General features: G+C 34.2%; 1 protein-coding gene and 1 pseudogene across 2 annotated transcripts; both read right to left on the bottom strand.

Annotated features, from left to right (window-relative positions):
- Positions 1–146: 146 nt before the first annotated feature.
- LOC108989769 (probable caffeoyl-CoA O-methyltransferase At4g26220) lies at positions 147–4346 on the bottom strand. Of its 2 annotated transcripts, none has more exons than XM_035694982.1 (6): positions 4159–4346; positions 2022–2101; positions 1856–1935; positions 1188–1326; positions 985–1116; positions 147–569 (listed from the first exon to the last, which is right to left on the bottom strand). In XM_035694982.1, exons 2-6 carry the CDS (start codon positions 2082–2084, stop codon positions 279–281), a joined length of 705 nt encoding a protein of 234 aa, XP_035550875.1. In that variant the 5' UTR covers positions 2085–2101; positions 4159–4346; the 3' UTR covers positions 147–278. The 2 variants fall into 2 exon arrangements, with proteins under 2 accessions (XP_035550875.1, XP_018819048.1); XM_018963503.2 differs by having other exon boundaries at positions 1188–1332; positions 4159–4344.
- A 12309-nt stretch (positions 4347–16655) lies between these two features.
- Positions 16656–25381, bottom strand: LOC108989753 (annotated as a pseudogene).
- Between the last annotated feature and the right edge of the window lie 2002 nt (positions 25382–27383).

The raw sequence follows: 27383 nt of genomic DNA, 5'->3' as shown, positions 1-27383 counted from the left end.
TTCAACAATTACCAACTGATATCCTGTACTTCCTTGAATTTAGTGGGGTCTGCTGTTGAAAAATCATGTAATTTAGACCCCAAATAAGAAATATGACTAATTTTTAGTTATTTTGACAATAAAACTGGCTTTGACATTAGCAATGCTAAACACAGAAATGGGTGAACCCATCTGTTTTATTAAAACCTCTGCTTATTCTGGTTTCTTAACCACAAAACAGTTCTTCATGATAAGTAAATGCTTACAAGTAAAAATGCAGAGAGGTTTGGAGAAAAAGTTCAGTAGAGACGAGTGCAGATTGCCATGCCATCACCTACGGAAGCATGTGACATTTGGACACGAGGATCAGCTGCCACTAATTTGTTGAACTCAATTATCGGCTGCTTCCCCAGTTTCAAGTGCTCTGGAGTCAACTCATCAGACATTATAACTGTTCCTAACCAGAGTGTGTTATCGTAGACAGCCACCCCACCCACTTTCAGTAGTTTCATCATTCTCTCATGGTAGTTCCAATTATTACCCTTGTCCGCATCAACAAAAGCAAAGTCGAAAGTCCCTTCATTCTCAGGCTGCAATACCAAATCCCCCCAAAATAGGGAAAACTATGATAGTGAAGAACTTACTGTGGGAAGTAAACCAACAAGCACAAAAGAAGATTAAATCCCGTTTAGATAGTGAGATGAAATGAGATGGTTTTAGATAAAAGTTAAAAATTAAATAAAATATTGGTAGAATATTATTTTTTAATATTATTATTGTTTTAGGATTTGAAAAAGTTGAATTATTTATTATATTTTGTGTGAGAATTTGAAAAACTTGTAATGATGAGATGAGATGAGATAAAACCATTTTTGTATTCAAACGGGGTCTAAACTGAAAAAAGGATCTCATCCCAAAGAATGGATCTGAAGAACCATGTCTTGACGAGGTTCCATGTTAAAAAATGCAAGAAAGAAGAAGATGAAGAAAGAAGCTCATGCTCACATTTTGTAATAGTTGATCAAGAGCTGGTACAGCCTCGGACTCGATGAAATCAATTTTATCTGCAACACCAGCTTTCTTAATAATTGGCAATCCAATTTCAAATGTCTCCCGATTTACATCTATGGCTATGATCTGTAAAAATACTGCAAATTGTAAGTACCTTGATAGTTTAGTAAAAGATACTGAAAATGATAAATTCAAACCTTGCCATCCTCTGGAATTGTAAGAGCAGTCAGGAGAAGAGAGTATCCTGTGAAAACTCCAACTTCAATAGTCTTTTTTGCATTCACCAACTTTAACAGCATAGCCACCAATTGACCTGCATCTGGTGAAGTAGCAAACCTAGCACTAGAAAATGACAATCGAATAATCTTTATGGATTATGAGAGATGAAGAAAAGGCCAATTGATGATTTGATGCTTTAAACAAGTATGACTGTTGGATCGGATGTCAGCCTGTGGAGGCACCATATGTGAGTATTGAATAAATTTCCCCTCGTTTTCTTCTTGTTTTTTGCCATAATACTCATTTTAGGACAAGTTGGACAATGAATTCCTAATTCTTACATTGATCGATGAGACTCATCACACCTAATCAGTGAAGAATTCAAGCACAAGTATGACTAAACCGGCGATCGAGCACATTTATTTTGCACTCTCAAACTATGATCACCCTTTTCGAATTGCAATCACATTTATTTTACAAGGCAAGCAGTTTATAATTGAAATCATCTTATCAGGAGTATGAAGTACTCCTAATTCTCTCATCATTTTTGGTTTTTCTTTATCAAGGGAATATTAGATCAATTGCTCTGAGGGGTCAGCAAGGAGAAAGAAGTAGCACCAAGTTAGATAGAAACGAGAACAATTACCGAGGGTGGCCAGCAGTGACATGCCTTAGCTCCTTGAGAGGTTCTGGTTCACGTGGGTACACACTCGTCTCCAAGATATACTGTGATATCATTGAGGAATGAGATGATAATTTTAAACAACAAAAGCAGACCAAGAAGATTATATAATTAGGAGAATGGTAGGTACCCGGTACAAATCTTCACTCTGCAATAAACCCTTTGAAAGTAATTCTTCTGTATATTGCTCCATTACTTCGATAGAGGTCTCTGAAATTTTATAAAAAAATATTAGGATTTAGGACTTTTGGGTTCGGGTTGGATCATGCTAACTCGATTGGCTGCAATTAATAAATGGGACAATATAATATAGGTCAATTTGCTATTTAACCTGAACAACTCGTAAACTAAAATTATGTTTCTACCAATCTAACCTTAAAACTTGAAAAGTACCCTTGTACTGCTGTGTGTTTGATGTTGAGATGAGATGAGTTGAGTTGAGTTGTGAGCAGTAATATTTTGTGGGTTTTATTGAGATGAGTTTAACTTTTTAAGGTTGATATGGGTTTAACTTTTTAGGTTGAAATATATGAAGTATGTTGATATGAGTTTAACTTTTTTATAGGAAATTAAAAAAGTGGAGGGTTTCATCAATGATTGGTTTAAGATTAGTTGAGTTTGGTTCAACAACCAAACATAAAATGAAGGAAAAATATTTACATCAGCCTACTGTTTACATCAGCCTCAACACACTTAGTGTATTGAGTTAAAAAAAAAAAAAATTGAAATCATGGTGTGTGGAGAGTGTAGGCTGATGTATATCATATCTCTAAAATGAAAAGTATTGCAGTAAAATGAATCAGATTTTAATATTATTTAAATGTAGATGTGAAATGAAAAGTAAGTTTATATTTATTAGTTATTATTATTGATTTTGTCAATAATCTTAATATAACTGTACATGATTGGCAACAATTTATGCTTATAAGATATGACTCGAGTCAATAATCTGGATTGATTTAACCCCTTCACATTACAAAAATCAAAATAGGTTAAAATAGGTGTTTTCGAGTCAACCCCACGTCAACAATTTATTAAAGGAGTTTTATGGCATGTTTGGAAATAATTTTTATTTTATTTCATCTCATCTTATTTCATTTTCTTCTCAAACATCATTTAAACACAAACTTTTTCATGTAGAATTATGAAGAACAAATAGAAAATGAGATTTGACAATATGGTGACACTCCCATGAGGATATTTATCCCGTAAGTTGGTGATGTGCAAATAGAATTGAGTGAATGAATTTATGCAACAATGACTCCTATTTATAAGCCAGCATACACCGGTTGACAAATGAGACAACCTTAAGAAGTGACACAACCTTTTGACTAAATCAAAAGGTTCTGTCTTTTAACACTTCACAAGTCATGCACAACCTTTCGACTAAATAAAAAAGTTGTCTCTTGACATTTCCTTAACCATCATCTCCCATAGGAACCATCACCATGGAAAGTGTGTCATTCCAAGGAATACATCGTTTGGTGATCACACCTCTTAAAATTACATTTCAAACTAATCGATTATTACAACTTTCCCAAACACAAAACAATTCAATTTTTTCAAATCTTAAAACAAAAATAATAATATAATAATATTTTAACTTTATAATATTTTATATTTAACTTTTTTTTCTCTACTTTTTCAAAATCCAATAAATACTTAACTCAAACGTCTATCTCATTACTATTAACAAAACATCTTACTACTACTCACATAATTCTCATTTCATTCCCAAGCATCACAAGGACATGACACAAACAATAAAACTAATGGATCAAATTAAGGTCGAACCAAAGCCCTATTAACCTTGCAAATGTCCAAATCTATGGTATAACTCAGTCACTTTTCAAAGTTATCATCTAGTCCACAACTATCTCATGCAGTTAGTCCATTCCAACCTAATGTTTTGCATATGGAAAGCCTTGCGAATTCTTCTTTCAATATAGTCAAAGTGGAAAACCTCAAGGCCGACTCGTGATGATTTACTCGATCTACATGTCATTATTTTGGTATTAGATTTCTGATCATGAATGTATCACTTTTCACTCGGCAAAACCTTATGCCCTTTTACAGAGCAAATTACCCTTGACATGGGGATGGACCGGATTAGCCATATCAAATATGTAATATGCAAAGTTTCCAGATGAAGTGAATGCTTGCCGAGATTATACATAGAAGTTAACAAAGTTTGAACCCACATGCAGATCTCTTTGTGAAAATGTCCTAAAACGAGAGAGAGAAAGAGAGAGAGAGAGAGAGAGTACCAATGTATTGTGGAGGGAGGAAATGGTGTAAAGTTAGCTAGGACGCTGAAATTGAGTAGGAGTTCGACCAGCACTAAGATTTGTTCATACACCTTCGGAACGAACAAGACGGATCCGTCCAGGTACGGGTGACAGGTACTGATAAGATTTGTTCATTAATATGGTACCCCCTACAACTACCCTTCTTAATTCTCACCTCTATCACCAACCAAACCTTCTTTTAAATTTTCTTTATCCTTCTTTTAAAAGCATATATTAATGAATGTATTAAAAATACACGTAATATATTTTTATAATATATTTCATAATAATATTATAAAATAAAGATATTTTTATAAAATAATGTTCTTTTTATAAGATAAAAATGCTCTTTATTTAAAATAGAATTATATAAAATATTGTGAAAAATATTATCCTTACATCATTTTCCAAAACAAAAAGGGTAGAGGATACAGGTGATGTGAAATCATTCAAAACGCTACTCTTTCTTGTAGCGTTTGCAGATTCCATGCTTGCCAGCGAAAAGGGGAAGATACGGCAGGTGGAACCTGATGATAATGACAGAACACCAAGACAAAGCTGGGCCTTGGATGAGTTGATGGCATGCAATTCAAATTACCATCCCTTTGGATAAACAACGTGGATGACTCGATCGGTAGCATGGATGTCGTCTACTGCGGGTGGATCCATGCAAAAAGATTTCTTGCCTCAAATCATTTCACCAAAAGATCTTCTACTAGCAAGCACGGAACCATGATTTTTTATGGAAAATACTAAACCCATCGAGGGTTTGTCCCCCTTTTTTTTTTCATAATAATTAAATAAGTATTTTTTTAATGATGATGTAATTTTGTTTTCAATATTTCAGGGTATAAAAATATATGTATAAAATAAATAAAAGCCAAATAACCTTCTCGAAAATATTTGTCAGGCTACCTTTGATAAGTGTAACACGACTCAATTTTTATTAGGGGCTAATGAATGTAAACCATAGAACATGTTTTATGGAACTGCCATGCAACAATGGATGTATGGGGGGAGATTAAAAGCCCTGTTTATAAGTGGCCAATAGGTGGTGGGGACTTTATACATTTGTGGATAGAAATGTGTAAAAAGATACAAACAGAAAAGTTAGAATAAATAGTGATGATAATGAAGAGTATATGGCATAGAAGGAATAATTTTGTGTTTGAAAACAAATTTACTAGCCCTGGTAGAGTTGTACAATTAGCAATTGGGGGGCTTGAAGAGTTTCGTAGTGCAAACTAGATAAGGGGGAAAAGTTTGAAACAGACTACAGTGGGTGTTAGGGGGAGAGTTGGAAGAGACCTGAAGGGAAATAGTTTAAAGCCAATTTCGATGGGGCTATTAATAAGGAACAACAGAAGATGGGGATGGGTATTGTGGTCAGGGATAGCAAGTGGGAGGTAGTAGCATCACTGTGTGGTTCAAGAGGGTCTGTAGATTCCCCTTTCATTGCAGAGTTTAATGCCCTTTGGAGAACAATGGATCTTTGTTCTGAAATGGATATCCAGGATGTGATAATTGAGGGGGATGCAAAGGAGCTAATAGATGCTGTCAAAGCTGAAAGTGAAGATGAATTGTGGAAGGGACAACTTTTGGAAGATATAAAGCACAGGTGGAAGAACAAGAAGCACTGGGATTTGAAGTTTATGTACAGGGAAGGGAACAAGTTGGCACACCATCTTGCAAAATTGGCTTTCAAGTTAAATGAAGAAAGGTGTTGGATAGAAGAAGTTCCTGAGCATATAAACCATTTAGTTCAAAAAGACAAGGTTTGTAGTGAAAATAATTTGATGAAGTGAAAACAAGTCAGTTCTTATTTCTAAAAAAAAAAAAAAAAAAGATGTGATTTTGTTTTTCTAATTTTCCTTTATATGGAGTTGGGATCAGCACCGATAGTCTCAATTTTTATTGGGGGCCAATCAATGTAAACTCAATAGGATGTGATTTTTTTTTTCTAATTTTCCTTTATATGGAGTTGGGATTAGCATCGACAGTCTTGGAGCCGGTATTCCCTAAATTCGATAGAATTTTGCTACAAGCAATCGGGGTGGGCAACCCCTAGGAAATTGGCTGCCATGTCAGATGAGAAAGCAAAGACAGAAAACTGGTTCATATCTCTTTTCGTCTCCTTCAATTTCAAGACAAAGAAAACTCTCTCTGAGAGGGTGCGTGACGCTCTGAGTGCGAAGGTAAATACAGATCGGGGGAATGAAAGAGTTGGTCAAGAGGTCTGGGAGAGTGACCATTAACCTGTGAGTCATGCGAGTGATGTTAGGGTCTTGGTGTAGACAAAGAAGAATTTTGGACATGTTGAGCCAGAGAAAAGAAAAGGGTATGGACGAGGCGCTGCTGAACAATGAACAATGACACCACATCTACTTTTTTACCAACCTCGAAATCTTGGTCTCTGCCTTCCCTGTCATTTTTTCCCACCATTTTTAGACTCGGCCTCTAGATTGTTGTCATTAACAGGTTTGTATTGCACGAAATTTTTTACTATTTTTATCTTTTAAGAGACTTGAATGCATTGTGTTTGGGTTTGGATCTTGTTCTTTTTCAACGTGTTTCAAGATTTCTTGAAAGCCCGTTCATGTTTCATGTGGTTTCAGGGCAAAATTTCGAGTCAATTTTATGTGGTTTTGTGTGGTTTCAGGGCAAAACCCATCTATGTTTGTAGGGAGGGGCCATTTCATTTTCCACATGGGCAACGGTTCCCCCGCGATTCCCTCTCCCGGTTGTATATAGTATTTTTCAATTTGATAACTACTTTATCGGAATTTGAATACGGATTCCAATTTCAATTTCGACTTTCGTAAGCTCTGATCCAACTTCAGCTCTAACTTATCGGAATGGAATCGGATTTAGACTTTTCTTTTAGCTTCATATTTAGTCAAATTTAAACAAAAATTTATATATAATAGATTACTTTTTTTGTTGGCTTTCAAATTTCAAGTTTACTAAAAACATAAAAAAATAAAAAATAAACATATTTCTCATATAAAAAACAAAAAATATATTTCTATGCTAGACTTATACTATAGTATCTAATTACATGTTATTATTTTATACTAGTATATAACTTATTTATAACTTATTTTTATATTAGAATTATTTATAGTGTCTAATTACATGTTATTATACTTTAGTGAATTAATAATATGTATTATTAGCTTATTATACTAGACTTATTTATATACTAGTGTATAATTTATTTCTATACTACACTTATATTATAGTGTCTAATCACATGTTATTTTACATTAGTATGGTAGTAATACTGTGATGTTTACATATATTAAGTTATTAGTCTATTTATATTATAGTATAAGTATATTATTTTATAATAATTAGTTCATACTAGTATAGTATTGAATTTTACTATATAAGTTCTAGTTATATAACTATACTAATAAATATGATCAATATATAGATAATACATATTTTTATAGCATATGTACAATATCAGAGTTAGAGTTGAAGTCGGAGGATAAAGTTAGAGTCAGATCGAAGCAGAGTCATGGGATAATGTCAGAGTTGGGGTCAGTTAGACAACACCTCCGACTCTGACTAGAAAATTAAAAAAAAAAAAAATATCTGGCTTTGACTCCAATGGTGCGAGTCAAAGCGGATTTGGATTCATAGTTGGTCAATTAACAATACTGCCAACTTCGACTCCAACTAGAAAACTAAAAAAAAATCCGACTCCGACTTCGACTGTATGGAGTCTAAGTAGAGTTAGATTTGGAGTATGATTTTCAACTTTTTGCACAAGTCTTAAGTAAAAAAATTATTAATGAACTCATTTAAAGTTGATTAAATTAATAAAAAAATCTATTAATGTTCCGCAAATCCATCACAATGCATAAATGAACATAAAAATTAAGAGAACAAAAAATAAATTTCTTTATTAATTTTGAGATTGAATGTTATAAAGCCTATATATAGACCAAGAATAGCCATATTACCCACTAGAGATTTGTTGCCTTCACCAAAATTGTTGTGTAAGACTATCTAGGTCCTTCTAGATCATAGTAACCCATCCCTCAATCTCTTACTGTCGAACCATGATGGGATCAATAATCCTCTCTATGTCCTGGATCAAAAGTGTATGGTACTCCTCAAGCAGAGATCGCATATTCGTGGTAGTAGCCCATGCAGTCTGTCTATCAACATCGGCATCAGTAGAAGCTGGATCACGCTCTGTGCCACTGTCTTGTGCCGCTGGAACATTAATGCGAGCCTTCCACAAGTGGCTCTCGCTCTTGCTAAAACTGATCTTGTTAAGGGACCTGATCTGCAATTGTCTTCGCTCTGTCATTAGCACACAACCCCCAATTGGACTAGGAGGTTAGAGATTATTAATGCATATGGTAGACTACCTCCACTTGAATACTATAGATCGGATACAGATGGAGAAGTATAAAGGCAGATCAATTGACTCTCCTCGTGCTATCCGTAACATAAATTGAGCTCATTCAATGCTAAAGTTAGTCTTGTGTTTCCTCGGATCAATATTATAGGATACAATCAAATTCAACATTCACAAAAATGCAATATAATCAACATGTTTGATCACCTTGCTGCCATCATATGGAGGAACCGAATCGTCATGCATAAATTAACAAATCTCATCGAGTGTGGGATCGTCATTTGCTGGAGCCTCATCCTCGATGGCATCTTCACCATCTGTCCCTGCAGCCAGTTGTTGTGCAAGGTATGCACCAAGCTCACAGGGGATCCCAAGAAAGTCAGCGATAATGTTTGCTGAGGTAGTAATACTCACTCCCCGAATAACAAACGAGAAGAACTCCTCGTTAGCCTTTATCTTACCCATGGCCTGATACAACTCACTAACCATGTCATGATAGACCACCCCCTCTACTGACAAATTGAGCCCCATCCTCTATCGCTAATAACAGAAAACAGGATTTGTCCATCCCAGAAAAAATCACAGAAGTCTTCTATAATGATCTCCCGCTTTACCAATATCGGCCTCCTAGTTTGATCACTAGCTTCACCGCTAGGTTGGCCCTCTCTCCCATGTTTTCTTACAATGTATGTCATTTAGTTCATTGTTCATAAAATAAATACACAATGAATATAAATAAAATGGAAAGTTCTAATTATATTATATATTGTGATGTTCGAATAGAAACTACCACATTCGAACATGAACTTCTTCATTGGAACTACCAGGTATTTAATTCGAACGCCAAATAATACCATTCGAACAATATCGATCGATGTTTGAATGGTTTATACCCATTCGAACAAAATCGGGACTTGTTCGAACGGTTAATACGGATTTGAGCGGATAAATATGTAGTTCAAACAACACAAATGTTCCGTTTGAATGGAGAGCAAAAACTATTCGAACGATTCGTTAGCTCAATTTTTAACATTCAAACATGTTGTTTCACGACCGAAGACAAAAATGTCTATTTGGAAAATTCTCATTCGAACAGCTTTGAAGTCATTTGAACGAGATCATCCATGAAGATCCATGGCTAAGTCGACTCATAACCGAATGTGGAAACCAACTATTCATCAATAATTGTTGGTTTTAAGCAAAAAAATTAACATGGAGTGAAGCCTAAACTTCACTCCAATTCTATGGCCAAATGCCATGTATGACGGCCGGAAAACATAAAAAAGGAGTCGGATTGGATTTGAAATCCGACCCTATTTCAACTCGTTTTATCCAAATTTTAAGCACATAGAGACGTTGTGTGATGGGCCATACCTCTTAGACGGCAGCAAATGGTTGATATATGGCGGAGTTGGTGGCATAAGACGGAGAATGGGCTTTGAACGACGGTTTGTGTGAATGGTTCGACATTTGAACTGGGTATTTTGTATCAAGTAGTCACGTTCGAATGCATGTTTTCCTGTTCGAATGAGATATATGTTTTAATTGACTTGTTTGAACATAAATTTGGATGTTCGAACAGAGAATTTAGTTGTTCAAACTATGTATGATCCCGTTTGAACACATAGATTCGTGAAACTTCTAGAATAAAATATAATGATTCATTTGTGTTGAGGATCCCAGTCCGTTCGAACAAACCTGTACTCGGTTTGAATGCCTATATAAGTATACTATATAATATAGTACTTAACTATATACTATACTACTATAAACTACTATATACTATACTACCATTAAACATATATATATATATATATTAGTCTACTATATATATAGTATAATATTTAACTATATATTATACTACTATATACTACTAGTACTATATACTAAACTACTACATACTACTATGTACTATACTATATAGTATATTACCATCAAACAAATATATAATATACTACATACTACATTATATACTACTATGTAACTATATACAATACTATATACTACTATATAGTATACTATCTAACTATGTACTATGTAACTATATATATAGTATATAGTTATTTTATTCTTGTCAAATTAATTGAGTTGTTCTACTTACCAATTATAAGATGTCAACTTATATGTTACTAGCTAGTGCTTATACTAGTGTTATCATACTATAGTAATTAAAATACTAGTTATATTATAGTACTATAGCACTAGTTATAATATTATATTATAATTAGTACTAGTCATATTATACTAGTTATAGTATAGTATAGTATAGTATAGTATTAGTTATATACTAACACTCATAATGTGTTATAACACTTACACTAACCAATTATATGATACTAATGTCCATTATACTATAATATAATAGTACTAGTTATAATAATTTATCTCGAAATTATTACTAGTCATATTATACTACTGCTAATATTATACTATACTGTTAGTAGTATACTAGCAAAAATATAATATCGTATATAGTGCATACAGGTGCACAAGTTATTTATTGGAAGGAAAATATTCCATTGAAATGGAATATTATCATATTCGAATAGTTTGGTAATGTGTTTGAAGAGAGACTCTATTGCATGATAAGTGTATTCGAATGAAAATGATTTGGCACATTTTTGGTGGGAAAATTACCGCCAAATCCATGGAATCTATCCCAATTCGAATGCAATTTTACGACATTCGAACGAAATTGAATAGGCGATGTCACATACGCAAACCAAAGTTTAAGGAATATGCTGAGGTATATTCTTTTCAATTTGTTCGAACAGAGTATAACTCATTCGAATTGTTCTTTGTTGAAATTAAGTGCGCGGAATATGGTGCCATTCTTAAGATTTCTCATTCAAACGGGAACATTAAACTTAAATCGCCCAGACTTCCTTTGACTTCAAAATTACACAAGGGTTTTCGTGGGCCTCGAACAGAGTTGGGGGAAAGATTTTTGCCTCTTAGTGTGTGTTTCAATCTTAGTGAGAGTGAGAGGTAGAGAGAGAGAGAGAGATTTCATTCTAGAGAGGGAGTGTGTTTTTCATTTGAAAGGTTTTTGTGTTGATAGTGTGCAAATCTAGTGAGATTTGTATATTTTCTTTTATCCAAATAGGACATTTCAACTTATATGTTTTTGTAGATTTATTTGTTAAGTTATTTGTATTGTGATTACCCTAATTTAAATAGAAACCAACTACGAATTTTCCTATTAGATTTTAACTGAAATAAAATATTAGTGTTATTTCCATAAATTACCTAATTGAAATAATATGAATTTACCTAAAACTTTTTAAATAGAAACAAACTTACCTAATATCGTATAAGTTTTTATGGAGTATTTTTGTTATTGTGTTTGCATGATTGAGTTCTTGTCTAATTGAACCTTAGACTCATTCAAGAGTTGTATCCTATTGTTCGTGAAAAATGTTTGGGTACAACTCTTGAATTGTCTAAAGTAAACAGTTTGGAATTCTATCATCTATATGATAGATATATTCAGTCTAAACTCTTAGGTTATTTTTGAGAATTTGGTTCAGTGTTTCCTTGCATTCTTCGGGTGTGTGATCCGAAAGTGTCTCACTTATGGATAGGGCTGAGCACTTTATGCTATTAGTACACTTGGAGAATTGTAGAGAAATGCTGTCGAAATTTCGACTGACATGAGAGTTTTGGAATGAGTATATATGCGATATAAATGATAGTGTCTCGAATGTACCTTACAAGCAGTGAATATGGAAAGACCCATAATTTTGTCTGTTACTTTGATTTGACTTTGAGTTTTTTTTGTAACGGTAGTCGAGTAATAGAAATACAATGGATAAGAGTTGGATGCTACTAGGTGATAGACTTGGTAGAGACTAAAATGAATATGCACAAGGGGTGAAGTTGTTTATAGAATTTGCTCATGGGGGTGCTCTCGAGATTTTATAAGATGTCCGTGCAAGAAGTGCAAGAACTTTAGTTCTTATAATTTGGTGACAGTGGAAGGGCATTTATATGTCAACGAAATCGACCATATATACTCACCGTAGGAGTTACTTGGCAAACCATTTTCGAATGGAATTAGATTTGGCACCTAGGCAAATCAAATCGTGGAAGACAATGACATCAACGTAAATGAGATAAATGTTGGTGTATCTGTTGATAGTAATGATAATTGAGAGGATATGGCGGAGATGTTAGGTGATCTTGGTGCTGGAATGTTTGGGGTGAGGGATGTAGAAGGGGTGCACTCGTCATCTGAGTCTAGCGCAGAATTTGGAAGATTGTGGAAAGATGCACAGCGAAAACTATATGAGGGGTGCACTCATCATGGCGTCATGGTAAGTTGTCTTTCACAGTGAGGTTGCTTCTTATTAAGTCTCTATGTCATATTTCTGTGAAGGTCATTTACATGTTGCTCGATTTATATAAAGAGGCTCTTCCAATGGATATCGTATTACCCCATAATTTTTATGAAGTGAAGCAATTGAAGCGAGAGTTAGGATTCAATTATAATACCATTCACACATGTAAGAATGACTGTATTCTCTTCTGGCAGCAGTATGCATAATGTAATGAATGCCCAGTGTGTTATAAATCAAGATGAACATTCGATAAGCGTAATGTACCCCAAAAAGTGTTAAGACATTTTTTGTTGATTCCTAGACTTCAAAGATTGTTTATGTCCTGCTTGATTGCGAAAGATATGTATTAGCATCACACAGAAAGAGTTAGAAATGAAAACTTTTTTTCGCATGCTGCAGATTCTTTAGAATGGAAAAAACTTGATACTGCGTACCCATGGTTTGCCAAAGAACCTCAAAATGTATGTCTTGGGTTAGCAACAGGTAGTTTTAATCCATTTAGCATCATGAGCACTTCTTATAGTACTTGGCCAGTCATATTAATGCCCCATTATTTGCCACCTTGGAAGTGCATAAAGGATCCATACTTTATGATGACTCTACTTATATCATGACCAAGATCACTAGGGAATGAAATAGACGTATATCTTCAGCCACTGATTGCAGAGTTGAAAAAGTTGTGAGATCATGGTGTCAGTACATATGATTCGGCCTCATCAAGGGAGTTCAAGATGCATGTTGTAGTGTTGTGGATAATAAATGATTTTCCAGCATATTGAAACTTGTCTGAGTGGAGCACAAAAAATAAAATGGCTTGTCCTATATATAATAAAGATGTTCAATCTCAATGATTGACAAATGGTAGAAAATTATGTTACATGTGACATCGTCAATATTTACCCCATGATGATAGATGACATTTAAATAAAGCGATATTTGATGGAAAGCTTGAGCGCAGGTCATCACCGCCAGAGTTGTCTGGGCTAGATATTATCACGCAATTGATGGATGTTTCAGAAAACAGATTTGTCAAGAATGCAAGAGCTCGAAAGAGGAAATGACAAGCAGTGGAGTTGAATTGGAAAAAAAAAACATATTCTTTGAGTTGTCATATTGTTCTACCTTGACACTGCGCCATAATCTAGATGTTATACATATTGAGAAAAATATATGTGAGAATATATTAGGTACTCTGATGTCAATAGCAGGGAAGACGAAAGATATAACTAATTTTCGTAAAGATTTAAAGGAGTTGGGGATAAAGAGGGAGTTGCATTTGTAAGATATTAGGTCGTCATATTATATGCTCCTTGGTTGGTATACACTGTCAAATTATGAGAGAGAATTTCTTTTTGAGTGGTTCATGAGAATCAAATTACCTGATGGCTATGCTTCAAACATGTCAAGATGTGTGCGAGCCTATGATTGGAAGATAACTAGCTTTAAAAATCATGACCATCATGTATTTTTGCAGCGTTTGTTGCTAGTTGGGGTGCTTGGAAAGTTTACTCGAGATGTTTGTGAGCTCTAACATAATTATGGGGTTTTTCAAGGACATTTGCAACAGAACGTTGAAAGTTGTTGCATTAATAATGATGAAAGCTGACATTGCAGTGATATTGTGCAAATTGGAGAGTTTGTATCCACTATCATTCTTTGATGTAATGGTTCACTTAGCTGTACACCTGTCTTGTAAGGTTTTAGTTGCTGACCTGGTCCAGTATAGATGGATGTATCCTATTCAAGGGTTTTCGAAAAAACTTAATCGATCCATAGGGAAAAGGCTCGTCCAAAAGGTTCAATTGCAGAGTCATACATTAATAATGAATGACATACATTTTGTTCTATGCATTTCAGTGGGATTGATACCAGATTCACGCGACTGGACCGAAATTATGAAGGTGGGCATTTGGGAGTTAATTCATCATTCTCCATATTTTCTCAAACCGTATGTCCCATAGACGCACAAGGAGGCTATAATCTATGTGGACGAGAGTTTGATAGAGCCTGATGGTATGTATTGAATAACTATGCAGAGATTGACAACTACTTGAGGTTACTGATCTGTGCGTATAAAATAAATTAAAAGTCCTAGAATATAATATAACTGATAGAAATTAACTTGAGCATGTGTAGCAAATATATTCAATTACTTTGAATGGATGGTGTAACTGACTCAGAAAAGAAGTACGAAGAAGAGTTTGTCTCATGGTTTGAACATACGATATTAGTAAATAATGTCCAACTCTCTAGAATTTCATACCACTAAAATAGATTTTTTCCTATCTAATACTGATATAACTAGAATAAAATTTATTGAAATAGGTTGTATCGAAATATAGTGATAATTCAAAAGAAATCTCTAGTGAATTGTATGGTTTGGCACGTGATCCGTCTAAGCAGGGTCATTCAATACTTAGCATGTTTGGTGCATAGATATAGATTTCATACACCTACCAGAGAACGATATATAAAAACTCAAAATTGTGAGGTCGTAGTTGAATGAAGCCACGAGGAGGAGAACATTAACTTCTATGGAGTTGTCAAAGATATCAATGGGTTAAAGTGTTTGGGAGGACATATGGTCTGATTGTTTAAATGTAATTGGTGGGATGTCTAAAACCCTAGGTTGGGAGTGCGTAAAAATAAATATTTTGTGAGTATCAATACATCTCACACTTGGTATGAGGAGGATCATTTCGTTCTAACTTGCCAAGCAAATCAAGTTTTTTATTTAGATAATTTGGAGTACGGAAAGTCGAAAATCCATGGCGAGTAGTACATAAATTTTCACCAAGAAATATATATGATTACATTCTAAAGGCAGATGAACAACATGAAGAATTTGATGGTCCAACAAATAAAGAAGCATATCAAGAAAACAAATTAGGCATCAATTTATTTGTTGATCTCAGCCAATATGACATGGTTCCATTGCGTAGAGAAGATATTGAAGTAGAAGTAATTGAGGGCAGCTTGTTAGAAGAACATGAGTCAACTGAAGTGTCTAGTGAGGATGAGATTTCATCCGTGTTCTGGCCCAGGCTAACCAGGGGTTCCAGTCCGGGTAAACCCGAGTTCCTGGGCCAGAACCGGATGAACAGTTCCAACACTACTTGCTTTGCAGCGTCTGTTACAATAAATTCCTACAACAATAAATTGATTTTTTTTTAAAAAAAAGAAAAATAAAATTTTAAGTTCAACAATTACCAAATGATATCTTCTAATTCGATGATCGGAAATGGCACGAAATTAGTCATTAACATGGCTTACCAGAAAGTGTTTGACCTTTCAATCTTTTAAGCGACCTGATAATAATCATATATATTCGTTTCACTGAGTTTTAAACATCGTTTTTCTGACTTTTGGACCAAACATCTTTTTAATACCAAACCAGCTTTTCATCTTTATTTGCCTGGTTTCCCTGAAAAGGGAAAGATGTAAATGAAACTAATTTTCAAAAGACTAAAAAATAATACACCTAAGTGCACTAGCATTAGGATGTGCATATGTAAAGGCAAATCTAAAATTTGGCTAATAATACATGTTTTGTCTTTTATCTATTCTATTTAAAACCTATTTACATATTGGATTATCCATCTATTAGTTAAATAATAATAAAATATTATTAATTTAATAATTTTTTTTATCTAATTCATTTTTATTATATTTTATAACTCTACCAATCATATATTAATAATAATCAAATTACAATTAAATTATTATTTAAACAATCATATTTTCAATGGTATGAATGGTTATCAAGCACATTGCTTTGCATAAAAATCCTCAGCTAACAACAAACCATTGATGAGGTGTTTGAGCCTTTCAGCAATTGGACCTGTTGGGTTTGTGGAGCCTGGCTTAGTTCGTTGTAGCCTCACTCGACAGATGGCTCGCGCCGAGACTAGGCAAAGAGTTCGCTCGTTAGTCGCTTAACAGATGGCTCGAGCCAAGACCAGGCAGAGAGTGTCGGTTAATAGATGGCCCGAGCAAAGGCCAGGCAGAGAGTTCGCTCGTTAGTTGCTCAACAGATGGCCCGAGCGAAGGCCAGGTAGAGAGTTCGCTTGTTAGTTGATCGACAGATGGCTAAAGAAAAGGCTAGACATATAGTTTGCTCGATGCGCGCTCGGCACGTTGCTAGAGCAAATATTGCAGAAAATTTAAAATTAGAGTTTTCGCCGTGTAACCCTATAAATATGTTTTTTGAACATTGTGGCCGTACGGGTTGCACAATAAAATCGCCTTAAACAGTGTACCTTATGATTCCTCAATATAATAAAGTTCACTGTAACTCTATGGATGTAGGCACATTATCAAATCACGTAAATTCGTGTTGTGTGATTGATTGCTTGATTATTTCTCACTTATATTTGCTTTGTTGACTTCGTTTTACCCAACAATTGGTATCAAGAGCCAATGTTGGGTCTAACAGAAAGGGATGGCTGGGAAGAAGTGAAGGTATCTAGGATTGAGAAATTTGATGGCACAAACTTTGGATGCTAGAGAATGTAGATAGAGGAAACCTCTATGGGAAGAAACTATATCTTTCGCTATCGGGGAAGAAGCCAGACAACATGAAAGATGCTGATTGGAGCTTGTTAGATCGACAGGTTCTGGGGGTTATTTGGCTAACATTGTCGAGATCTTTGCACATAATGTTATCAAGGAGAAGACTATAGCATATCTCATTACGACTTTGTCAGGTATGTATGAAAAACCAACTGCTAATAACAAGGTGTACTTAATGAAGAAGTTATTCAATTTGAAGATGGCAAAATGTACGTCTATTGCCTAACATCTAAATGAGTTTAATACTATCACCAACCAATTATCTTCTGTTAAAATTGAGTTTGATTATGAGATTTGTGCATTGATACTGCTGGCATCACTTCCAAGTAGTTGGGAAACCATGAGAATGGTTGTTAGTAATTCTGCCGGAAAGATGAAATTAAAATATGATGATATTCGTGATTTTATTTTGGCTGAGGAGGTGCACAGAAGAGATTTCGGTGAGACCTCGGGGTCGAGTTCCACACTAAATGTTGATGCTTGGGGGAGACCACATGACAGGAACTCAAACAGAGGTAGATCAAAATCAAAGAATAGGAGCAAGAGTAAGCCAAGGCCTGGACAACAGGCAACTTACTGGAATTGTGGCAAGACTAATCACATAAAAAGGAACTGTAAAAATCTGAGGAAAACGGAGAATGATAGTGCAAACATGGTAATTGAAGAAGTAGGGGATACACTACTACTTGCAGTTCAAAATTCGGTCGATGATTGGATATTGGATTCGGGGGCTTCCTTTCACACCTCTTCACATCGAGAGATCATGTAGAACTATGTTGCTAGTGAATTCGGGAAGGTGTACTTGGTTGATGAAGAGGCACTGAACATGGTGGGAATGAGAGATGTTGACATTGTACTCCCTAACAAAATCGTATGGACTTTGCAAAAGGTCAGACACATTCCCGAGTTGAAGCAAAATCTCATCTCTATTGGACAGCTCGACGATTGTGGCCATTCAGTAGTGTTCTCAGATAGCACTTGGAAGGTCACTAGAAGAGCAATGGTGCTGGCTCAGGGTAAGAAGACTGGTACTCTGTACATGACAACTGATTTGAGTGACACTATTGCTACCACTGTTGTAGAGAGCATCGTAGAGTTGTGGCATTGTAGGCGTGGCCATAAGAGTCAGAAATGCATGAAAGAAGTACTGTCAAAAGGCAAACTACCAGAATTAAAGTCAGTTGATTTGAGCATATGTGAGAGCTATATACTATGGAAGCAAAAAAATGTTAGTTTCTTGAAGAGTGGTAGAGCACTGAGATCAAGAAAGCTGGAACTTGTACACACAGACTTGTGGGGGCCTTCTCTAGTGTTGTCTCTTGGAGGCTCTCGGTACTACGTCACATTCATCGACGATCACAGTAAGAAGGTATGAGTCTATTTTTTGAAATTAAAACCTGATGTGTTTGATGTGTTCAAAAAAGGAAAGCTCTAGTTGAGACAGAGATAGACCTAAAGCTGAAATGCTTGAGGTCTAAGAACGGTGGAGAATACTTTCTCATCTAAAAACCTTTGGTTGTGTTTCTTATGTTCATGTTGACTCTGATGCTCGTAGCAAGTTTAAGGCAAAGTCAAAAAAATGTTATTTTATTAGCTTTGGAGATAAGACATTTGGCTATCATTTCTAAGATGAGCAGATTCGGAAAATCATCAAGAGCAAGAACGTGATATTTGATGAGAAAGTTATGTACAAGAACAAGTCCAGTATAGTAGCTGATACAACTCCTCAGGAATCTGAGTTCTTGAGTCTGGATGACCTTTTTGAGGTTACAGTGCAATGCAAGGACGTGAGTGATGGAGAGAGTGGGCTTAGTGCTATCATTCCTATTATTTCGCAGTCAGATCTCGAGCAATCCATATCTGCAGTTGCAACTCGCAGGTCTAGTAGGACTATCCGACCTTCGCAATCATTCGCACCACCTTGAACTATATTCTATTAACAGATGGTGCGGAACTGAAGAACTATGAGGAAACCTTACAAGATGAAAATCCAAGTAAGTGGGAGCTAGCCATGAAGGATGAGATTGATTCCTTGTTAGAGAATCAGACATGGGAGTTAACAGAACTTCCATCAGGGAAGAAGACGTTGCACAATAAGTGGGTGTATTGGGTGAAGACTGAGCATGATGACAGTAAAAGATACAAGGCAAGACTTGCTGTAAAATGTTTTCAACAAAAAAAGGCATTGACTACTCTGAGATCTTCTCTCCTGTGGTGAAGATCACGACCATCAGGTTAGTACTGGCAATGGTGGCTACTGAAGATTTGCATCTTGAGTAGTTAGATGTGAAAATAACTTTTCTTCATGAGGATATAGAAGAAGACATCTATATGCACCAACCTGAGGGGTTCATAGTACAGGGGAAGGAGAGTTCAGTGTGTAAATTGAAGAAGAGTTTGTATGGCATGAAACAAGCTCCTAGACAATGGTACAAGAAGTTTGAAAGTTTCATGAGCAGTTCAGTGTACATCAGATGTCAAGTAGACTATTGTTGCTATGTTAGGCACTTTGACAGCTCCTATATTATTCTAGTATTGTATGTGCATGATATGCTCATTGTGAGGTCTAGCATTGAGGAGATCAATAATCTGAAGAATCAAATGTCAAAGCAATTTGCAATGAAGAATTTTGGAGCCACAAAACAAATCATTGGCATGAGAATTGTTAGAGATAGAGTTAAAGGCATGTTGAGACTTTCACAGGCACAATATGTAAAAAATGTACTTGGCAGATTTAATATGTATAAGGCCAAATCAGTTGGTACGCCCTTGGGTAGTCACTTTAGATTTAGTATGGATTAGTCACCCAAGTAAGAAGTGGAACACAACTATCTGAGTAAGGCTTCTTATGCCTCAGTTATTGGTTCACTTATGTATGCTATGGTTTGCACAAGACCAAATATTGCCCATGCAGCGGGAGTTGTGAGTAGATACATGAGCAACCCATGAAGACAACATTGGAAGGCTGTGAAATGGATTCTAAGGTACTTGAAAGGCTCTCAGAAGCGTGCTTGTGTTTCACTGGAGAGAGTCTGGAGGTATAGGGTTATGTTGATGCTGATTTGGCTGGAGACACCGATAGTAGAAAGAGTACCACATGTTTTGTATACACTCTAGGTGGTACTTCCGTGTCTTGTCTTGGGGTTCTAACTTGCAGAAGACAGTCTATTTATCTACTACAGAAGTTGAGTATGATGCCGTGTTATAAGCTTCAAATGAGATGATTTTGCTGCAAGGTTTCTTGGAGGAGTTGGGTAAGAAGAATCAGAAGGGCACTCTCTACAGCAATAGTCTGAGGGTATGTTTGGGTGCCAAACTACTCTCAACACTTTCCAAGTATTTTTGTACTTTTGAAAATATTTCACATTCCAAACAACTTAAAATACTCTCAATGGGACCCACAAACCCACTTCAATCTCTACTCATAACTATTCACAAACATTCTATAATACTTATCACTATTATATATAAATAAAAAATAAAATCATTATAATATTTATCACTATTAAATATAAATAAAATAAAATCACAATAATATATAAATAAAAAAATATTTATCACTATTATATATAAATAAAAAATAAAATCACTATAATATATAAATAAAAAATAAAATCACTATAATATATAAATAAAAAATAAAATCACTTTAAATATATAAAATAAAATAAAATCATATTATAAATATAAAAATAAAATCATTAAATATATGAATAAAAAATAAAATCACTATAATATATAAATAAAAAATAAAATCACTATAATATATAAATAAAAAATAAAATCACTATAATATATAAATAAAAAATAAAATCACTATAATATTTATCACTATTAAATATAAATAAAATAAAATCACTATAATATATAAATAAAAAATATTTATCACTATATATATAAATAAAAAATAAAATCGCTATAATATATAAATAAAAAATAAAATCACTATAATATATAAATAAAAAATAAAATCACTATAATATTTATCACTATTAAATATAAATAAAAAAATCATTATAATATATAAATAATAAAAAATCACTATAATATATAAATAAAAAATATTTATCACTATAATATATAAATAAAAAATAAAATCACTATAATATATAAATAAAAAATAAAATCACTATAATATATAAATAAAAAATAAAATCACTATAATATTTATCACTATTAAATATAAATAAATAAATAAAATCATTATAATATATAAATAAAAATAAAATCACTATAATATATAAATAAAAAATAAAATCACTATAATAAAATAACTATAATATATAAATAAAAAATAAAATCACTATTATATATAAATAAAAAATAAAATCACTAAAATATATAAATAAAAATAAAATCACTGTTATATATAAATAAAAAATAAAATACTATAATATTTATCACTTTTATATATAAATTAAAAATAAAATCACTATAATATATAAATAAATAATAACATTACTATAATATTTATTACTATTATATATATATATAAATAAAATCATTATAATATTTATCATTATTATATATAAAAGTAAAATAAAATCACTACAATATTTATTAATATTAAAAAATCACTATAATAAAATCATTATAATATTTATTACTAAAAATAAAATCACTATAATATTTATGGGACCCACACATTTTTCAACTACCTACTCAAAAGTCAACAACTCAACATAATTCACACATTCAAACAACTCAAAATACTCTCAATGGGACCCACAAACTCACTCCAATCTCTACTCATAACTATTCACAAACATTCTCAACACTTCTCAACACCCAAACGTACCCTGAGTGTCATATTCCTTGCCAAAAATCTTTTATTTCATTCCAGGACTAAGCATATTCAAATTAGGTATCATTTCATTCAGTCCCTACTTGATGATGGCCAGTTGACATTTGAGACGATTTGTGGAAGCAAGAACCCTGTTGATATGTTGACAAATGGCGTTACACTTGAGAAATTGAAATTGTGAGCAACTTCAGTTGGTCTTCTAACTTAAAGACAGGGGCTATGAGTTGCAGAGGTGAAGAATATCAATTTTTTAGGCAGATGGTGATGTATTGGCTGTACCAGTCTCCAAGTTGGAGAATTGTTGGGTTTGTGGAGCCTGGCTCAGTTCGCTCGAACCTCGTTCGACAGATGGCTAGAGTAAAGATCAGACAAAGAGTTCGCTCGACAGATAGCTCGAGCGAAGGCCAGGCGGAGAGTTTGCTTGTTAGTCGATCGACAGACGGCTCGAGCAAAGGCCAGATAGAGAGTTCACTTGATACACGCTTGACATGTCACTCGAGTGAATATCGCAAGAAATTGAAAATTAGGGTTTCCATCGCGTAACCCTATAAATATATTTTTTGAACATTGTGGCCGTACGGGTTACACAGTAAAAACTCCCCAAACAGTGTACCTTGTAATTCTTCGGTATAATAAAATCCTCTACAGCTCCATGGATGTAGGCACATTGCTGAACCACGTAAATTCGTGTTATGTGATTGATTGTTTGATTATTTCTCACTTATATTTGTTTTATTATCATCGTTTTACACAACAGGACCTGGCCTGAGTTTAGTGGTGTTTGCTATGATTTGTTGTGGAACAATCATGCATACATTTCATTGGGGATTAAACCATCCATCCACCAGGCACAAATCCATCAACATTGCGACCCAAAAGCTTAGAATCAATCTTTTCAAGAATAGGCTCATTCATGTCAAATTTCCGCGCAACAAGGCATTGTTGTCTACCATCCTTTGATAGTCATCATTAGTAAGAAAACATGGGTGTTGTTTGGGAGGATTGTCCAACAATATGAAGTGGAGGTCATAACTTACAGTAGTATTTAGGAACTCAGGGGCATTGCAGATAACATTATGGAAATACCCTTAAGGTGAAGGAAGAAAGTTGGCATAGTACATGAGGACTACCCTTAGGTTGTCCCATCCCATAAACAAAACTCTCCAAAAGGTCGGGAGCGCATCATCCAAGTGGAACTTGAAGAAATCAATGACCATACCCCCATGATTAACTACAGGGTAAAAACTAAGATCTGGTTATGAGTGTAACCGATCCTGTTCGGTCTGGTTTTGTATGTTTTTTAGAACCGAACCGGTATACACCAGTTTTGAAATTTTAAGAACTAATACCAGACTAATTCACTATCGAAACCGAACCTTCTTGTTTTTTCGATTTTAGCCCAGTCCGGTCTGATTTTTTCCATTTTACGGATTATCTATATTAGTAATAATATAATATTTACATATACTAAACTATTAGTATATTTATATTATAGTACAAATACATTATTTTATAATAATTAATACATATTAGTATAGTATTAAATTTAACTATAGTCTATATAAGTTCTAGACTCTTTATGTGAGTATATATGATCAAACATGTAAAAATATATTTACAAAAATAATATATATTATAATTTTTTATGCCAAAAATGTATTTATCATTGATATATATATCTATCAAAAATAAGTTTATATTAATAACCTAATACTAATGTTTATGTTTAAGATTAAAATTTTATGTCATATTAATTTCATATTATAAGATTAAAATTTATAAGTTATATCATGTTATATTAAAAAATATAAGATTAATTTCATATTATATCACATGTTATATTAATCTTATGTTATAATATTAATATACTTGAATACTAAAATTAGAATTTCATGTTATATTAATTAGTAATTTAGCATATACTATATATAATATAATATAAAAAATTATAAATATATACTGGTCCGGTTTAGTTTAAACAGATTTTCAAAATATGAAAACTGGTACAACACTGGTTTTGGTTCTTAAGAGCCGATACCGCACCGAACCGCTTAAAAACCGGACTAAATTCATTGGTTCGGTCCAGTCTGGTCTAGTTCAACCGATTTTCTAATTTTTTTTACACCCTAGATCTGGTATACAAAAAAAGTAGGATAATCGTTTAAAAATCCGAAGGAAAAGCATTTGTATCAAATTCTAATATCACGTTTGCATTCTCATAAGAATAGAGCTCACATTTGGAGCGTAATGTTGCATGGAAGTAACTGCTAGGGGCCCTTAAACACATAAAAATAGGTCTTGAACTAAAGGCAGCATGCTCTAAATTGTCAGAATGATTGGGTCCTTAAATGCACATTATGCCTCTCTGAAATGCAGAAATAACTACGATTATGTAAGAGAATTGTTATAGATATAACGAGATTAAACAAAAGTAAACCTACAAACTGACATGGTTTTATGGAATCCATTATATCTACTTTACATAAAAGTAATTTTACGATCCGGCATATCACATCAAGTCATGTTAGTTTGTGGATATATTTTTGTATAATCTCTTTGTAGCTAAAGTAATTTCCTTCATATAATAGTATATAATCATTTCGAATTACGCATGCTATACAAACCTAGATCGATTAGAACAGGCTTGGCTCTCTGATACTTGTGGATTTCAAAGGATTTGCACTTTTTAAGCAGAGATTTATTCAATTATGCAAATAATTCTTGTGCTACTTTTGAACTAATTCAACCAAAATTAAAAACAATTGTTTGCTCAATAAAATTAAGGTTTCTTGGAATAGCTGACAATGTACGAAGCAGATCTGTCATACAGAAAAGAAGTCACAAATTGAATGCATTAGAAAGTGGCAATGGAGAGTAATTCCTAGACTAGTATATTTTTTTTAAAACAATTTTTCAAATACATTAGTCAAATTAATAAAAAAAATGCTATAATTAGACACAATCGACTCAGCTTTTGGGAAAATGAAATTGACAAATTAATCACACTAGTAGTGGGTAGGGGTGGGGCCTTGCACCCCACTGCCCTACCCCCGCATAGGTGGGGTTGACCCCCGTTTGCTGGATGTGGGTGGCTGGACCACCCACCCGCATCTGGCGCCCCTAGAGGGGGGGGGGGGGGGGGGTTGTGCCCAACCTTGGCCTGCATTTCCCCCACCCCGCCCTTGTATCTTATATATATATATATGTATATGTATATATATATGTATGTATGTATGTATGTATATATTATATAAAAAAACCCATATATCAAAACAACGTCATTTTGATTAGTGATGTTAACCAACCCACCCCCCCACCCCACCCCACACCCCACGCGCGTGACCCCCTCCCACCCTCAGTTCAGTCTTCAGTTTTAGATCTCCCTCTCTCATCTCTCTCTCATTTATGTGAAACCCTAGTCTCTCTCTCACGGTCCATCCATCACACGTTGTCAGCTCGTCACCGTCGCCATCTTCGTTGCACGCCTAGTCCTTCGCCGAAGGTATTTTTTTCAATTCAAAGTGAAATGTACTTATTCTTTTCATTCTTTTTATTTTTTTATTTTTTTTAGTTATGAAGGATGGGATTAAATTGAGGAGTTGGAGGATGAGATTGTGAATTGTGTGTTGTGGAGTGTGAAGATTGGTTTTTTTGTTAATTGTTGTGTGTAAAAACAAAATTGTGCATGTGAAATTGTGACTTTAGGGTTTCATTCTGAAACCCTTAATTACGTTAGAGGTTTTAATATTGAAACCCGTATATTAATTTAGAGGTTTCCTAAATTAAGTTAGGAGTTTCAATATCAAAACCCATTCTATTTTGGGGTTAGGGTTTTGATATGAAACCCGTTTTGATTTGGGGTTCCGATATCGAAACTCAATTATGTTTTGAGTGATTTTTGCATGGTTTTAATTGTTGCAATGATATTTGCTTCATTTCAAACTTTTGTGAGTTTTGGAGAATGGATACTTAGATTTTTGTGATTTTAGTGCTAGCTCCCCTACCCCTACCCTTACCCCAACACCTAACCCTACCCCTACACCTGCCCTTACCCCTACCCTTAACCCTATAGGCCTTTCTCCTGCCCTTGTCCCTTACTCCAACACCTAACCCTACCCCTACACCTACCCCTACCCCTACCCTTACCCCTATAGGCCTTACCCCTGCCCTTGTCCCCACAGAGCAAGAAACTTGTTTCAATAGTTTGGACTCACTTCACTAAAATAGAGGGTAGTGACCCCAATAACCAATAAGCTAAATGTAACCATTGTGGTAAAGTGTATGAATGACACTATAGAAGACATGGTACATCCTAATTAAAGGTCCACTTAGATGAATAGTGTAAAAAGAATCCAATATTAAAATCTTTACAAGTGGATGGTCAATCTATACTAGAAATTGGACTTAAAAAAATAGCAAATGAGAGTAGTGGGGACTGCAACGTTGAAGGGGTATACTAAGTATGATTTGAAAGAGTGTAGAAGATACCTAACTCTTATGGTCATCTTGGACAAGCTATCATTTCAATTTGTGGAGGAGAAAGGGTTCCAAGCATATTCTAAGTACTTGGAACCTAGGTTTAACCTTCCTTCTCGCCACACGGTTGCAAAGGATATAAAAAAACATTACATAACAGAAAAAGATTTGTTGAGGGGCCAATTGGTGGGTAAGAGTTTGCCTCACTGCCGATATATGGAAATCCATTCGAAATTATAATTATTTGTCTTTGATTGTGTATTTTATTGTTTGATTGAAAATTAAACAAAAAAAAAATTTAAAATTTTGTCAAATTCTCGATCACAAGGGTGAGATGGTTGTGAAGGCCTTGGAGGCTGCAATAAAGGAGTGGGTGTTGGAATGGGGTGTGACAATTACAGTTGACAATACCTCATCTAACGATGTTACATTGGTGCATCTTAAGACCTATCTTAGAGAGGTAAATAAGAAAATCTTGGATGGTGAGTGTTTGCATGCGAGATGTGCTGCACATATTCTAAATATAATTGTCAGTGATGGTTTGAAAGATCTTGATGACTCGATTGCACGAGTTAGAACTACTGTGAGATTTGTAAGATCTTTACCTACTAGATTGGAGAAATTTAAGGTTGTTGCA

This window comes from Juglans regia, chromosome 10, assembly GCF_001411555.2.
Source record: "Juglans regia cultivar Chandler chromosome 10, Walnut 2.0, whole genome shotgun sequence".
Taxonomy (NCBI): Eukaryota; Viridiplantae; Streptophyta; class Magnoliopsida; order Fagales; family Juglandaceae; genus Juglans; species Juglans regia.
Note: the sequence above shows the minus strand (reverse complement) of the source record. Positions and strands in the feature narration are given on the sequence as shown.